Raw genomic sequence first — 2,891 nt, 5'->3', positions numbered from 1 at the left:
GGTTGAAGCTGACCATAGAGTTGTGCTGGAGGACCTACAAACGCCTAGCGGAGTGTCCTCTCTAGGAACCTCTAGGTCCTTCAGTGCCACTTTGGGTTGAAGCTGACCATAGAGTTGTGCTGGAGGACCTACAAACGCCTAGAGAGAACCTATTACTAAAACCCGCCAAAGTGGAGGGACAAGCGCGCAAGCTGTTCCCTGCAGAAGCAACGCAGCTTGGCACCGCTTCCAGGCCCCGTTCCATGGAATGCTGGGACTTGTAGTTTAGGGAGACGCTTGGCGCTGTCTGCCAAAGGACTCTGGGTCCCCTGCATGGAGCCAGGGCAGTGAGAGCGGCTTCGGAGCGCCTTATTCCTGCAGCGCAGATGAGACCTTGGGCTCGATCTCCCTGAAGCCTGCTGGCCAAAGGTCTTCTGCAGCTGCTTTGGGGCCCCTTTTGGAGCGCCCTCCTGGGCTGGGGCTGGGATGCAGGACGCGTCCTGGGAAAGGAGGACGCGCCTGGGCCTACCGGGGCGTCATGGGGCGGCGGAGCGGTCCTCCCTGTCCTCCTCTTCCTCCTTCGGCTGCTTGGCTGGCTCTCTCGGGGCCGGCGAAAGAGGAGGAGGACTGGAGGCGGCGGCTGCGCGTCACGTCCGGGGCGGACGGAGGGAGAGGGACCGGGACGTCTCCCGCCTCCGCACTCTGCACATGCCCCGGAGACCCTGCCGCTGCAGGAAAGACCACCCCCGACATATAGGATCGTAGAAGAGACCCCAAAAAGGGTCCAACCCCATCCTGCCATGCAGGAACTCCCACCAAAGCATCCCCTTTGACAGGTGGCCCTCCAGCCTCTGCTTCAAGACCCCCAACGAAAAGGAGACTCAGAGGCAGCCTCTTCCACGGTCGAAGAGCCCTTTCTGCCAAGAAGTGCCTCCTGATGTTGAGCTGGAATCTCTTTTCCCACAGTTTGCCTGCATTGCTCCATTGCGTCCCGTTCTCTGGAGCAGCAGAAAAGAAGCTCGCTCCCTCCTCAGCCAATGTGACACCCCTCCAAATGTTTAAAGACGACGGCCATATCTCCTCCTTTTCCCTTCTGTAGGCTAAACGTCCCCAACATAATCCCAAGTCTCTCCTCATAAGGCTTCGTGGTTTCCAGGCCTTCCACTATTTTGGTCTCCCTCCTATATATATATATATATATATATATATATATGTATATGTATATGTATGTATATACAGACACACGGGGCTAATAATGTGACTGGCCCTTTAGGCTTCATGCTGAGGCTAGGAAGAGAAGCCCCGAAGCTCTGCCACTCCCTCAGCCTCTCTTCGGGGGAGGCCTTGCCGAAGCCCCTCAGAAAGAGGGTTTCAAGAGCGGGGTTTGGGTGCTGGGACGCTCCCTCAGCCTTCAGGGGAAGGAGTGGGGATCGGGAGGGAAAGAAAGGCCCCGAAGGCCCAGAGGCTTCTGGCGGACCGTCCTCGGGGGCGCTGTAGGCGCGAGCCAGGCCTCTCTTGGCCTCTCTTGGCCGCCTCCTCCTCCTCCTCCTTCCCTGCCGCCTTGTCCCTTCTTCCTTCCTGGGCGGAGCGGGGAGGCCGCCATCCCAGCCGGGCTCCCCTCAGCCCCCCTCGGAACAAGGCAGGTCCCTGTGGGGCTTGGGGGGCTTCTCCCTTCTCCCCGTGGCGGCCCTGGAGGGTCTGGGGGCCTTGAAGGAGGAGAGCCCCCTCTGAGGGAAAACGGGCCTTCCTGCATCCCCCCATGTTTTGGGGGTCCTCTTTCCCTCCCTCCCTCCCTCGGGTCTGTTTTGAGGGTCCCTTGCTTTATAAGGGAGGATGAAGCCCCCCCTTGAGGGTCCCTTGGCTGGACTGCAGCTCCCATCAGCCCCTGTTGCTGGGAGCCCATGAGCCCCTCCAGTCAGAGGGCAGGTTGGGGTCTTGTGGCTCTCTTTTCAGGCCTGGCTTAGCAGGGGGGCTGGAGGGGGCACTTAGTGGTCATCTAGTCCAGCCCCTGACAAAGGCTGACCCCCTCCCTGTCTCTGTGCCAAATAGAGAGGGATCTGGGGGGGGGGTCCTGTAGGGGGATCCTGTGTGTATGTGAGCCCAGATCCTCTTTCTGTGAGTAGGGGATCCTGGGGGGGGGATCTTGTGGGAGGGTTCCTGTGTATGCATTGGATCCTGTCTCCACTGCTGGCCCAGCCTTTAGGCACCCCAAAACCCCAGCACAAAATTACATTGCACAAAATGGACATTTGCTCCCTGGCTGTGTGTGTGTGTGTGTGTGTGTGTGTGTGAGAGAGAGAGAGAGATAAGGGCAAATCCTAATCTTCTTCCTGCAGAGATCCATCTGAATGTGATTTTGGCCCCAAAGCCGTCCATCTTTGTCAGGGGGGCACTTGTGACCCTTGGGCTTCTGTCCTTGCAGAGGAAGGGCGATGGCATCGGAACAACCAAAGGAAGAGGAGGAGGAGGAAGAGGAAGAAGAGGCAATGGCGGTGGCGAGTGACCCAGCCAGCCAGGCGGCCCAGTGCGACCCTGACCTGCCCAAAGGACTTGCCAGTTTGCCTCCCAGGTAGTCCGCTGGGCTCGCCCACCTTGCCTCAGGCCACTGGCTAAAAGGGGGTCTCTTGCTTCAGGAAGGAGAGGCTCAGGGTCTCATCCAGCAATGGTGCCAAGCCTGGAGAGTCCTTACTCCCTGGCCATCATTCTCTGCTCCTTTAGGAACCAACCCTTCGGTGGATGCCAACTTTGGAAGCCTAGGGACATCCCATAAGCAAGACAGGGCCCTTTCTGCAGTGGCCCCTTGTTTGTGGGATTCCCTCCCAAAGATGGCCAAACAAGGCCAAGCATTGCTGGCACTGAAAAAACACACCCTCCCTTTTCTTGCTTAGCTTTTAGTGAGTTTGATGCACGAA

General features: G+C 58.5%; 2 protein-coding genes across 2 annotated transcripts in view; one reads left to right on the top strand and one right to left on the bottom strand.

Moving 5' to 3' along the window:
• PCSK7 (proprotein convertase subtilisin/kexin type 7) overlaps positions 1-796 on the bottom strand; it is a 22,864-nt gene extending 22,068 nt beyond the window's left edge. The window contains exon 1 of the mRNA XM_042473966.1: positions 509-796. Coding sequence (XP_042329900.1) covers positions 509-781 — 273 coding nt within the window. The 5' untranslated portion in view covers positions 782-796. The remainder of the gene's footprint in view (positions 1-508) is intronic.
• Positions 797-1,240: 444 nt separating this feature from the next.
• Positions 1,241-2,891, top strand: part of RNF214 (ring finger protein 214) — an 11,236-nt gene continuing 9,585 nt past the window's right edge. Inside the window, exons 1-2 of the mRNA XM_042474439.1 lie at positions 1,241-1,618; positions 2,402-2,548. Coding sequence (XP_042330373.1) covers positions 2,412-2,548 — 137 coding nt within the window. The 5' untranslated portion in view covers positions 1,241-1,618; positions 2,402-2,411. The remainder of the gene's footprint in view (positions 1,619-2,401; positions 2,549-2,891) is intronic.

The sequence above is a fragment of the Sceloporus undulatus genome, chromosome 6, assembly GCF_019175285.1.
Source record: "Sceloporus undulatus isolate JIND9_A2432 ecotype Alabama chromosome 6, SceUnd_v1.1, whole genome shotgun sequence".
Taxonomy (NCBI): Eukaryota; Metazoa; Chordata; class Lepidosauria; order Squamata; family Phrynosomatidae; genus Sceloporus; species Sceloporus undulatus.
The sequence above is the reverse complement of the archived record's forward strand: the minus strand, read 5'-3'. Positions and strand labels throughout refer to the sequence as shown.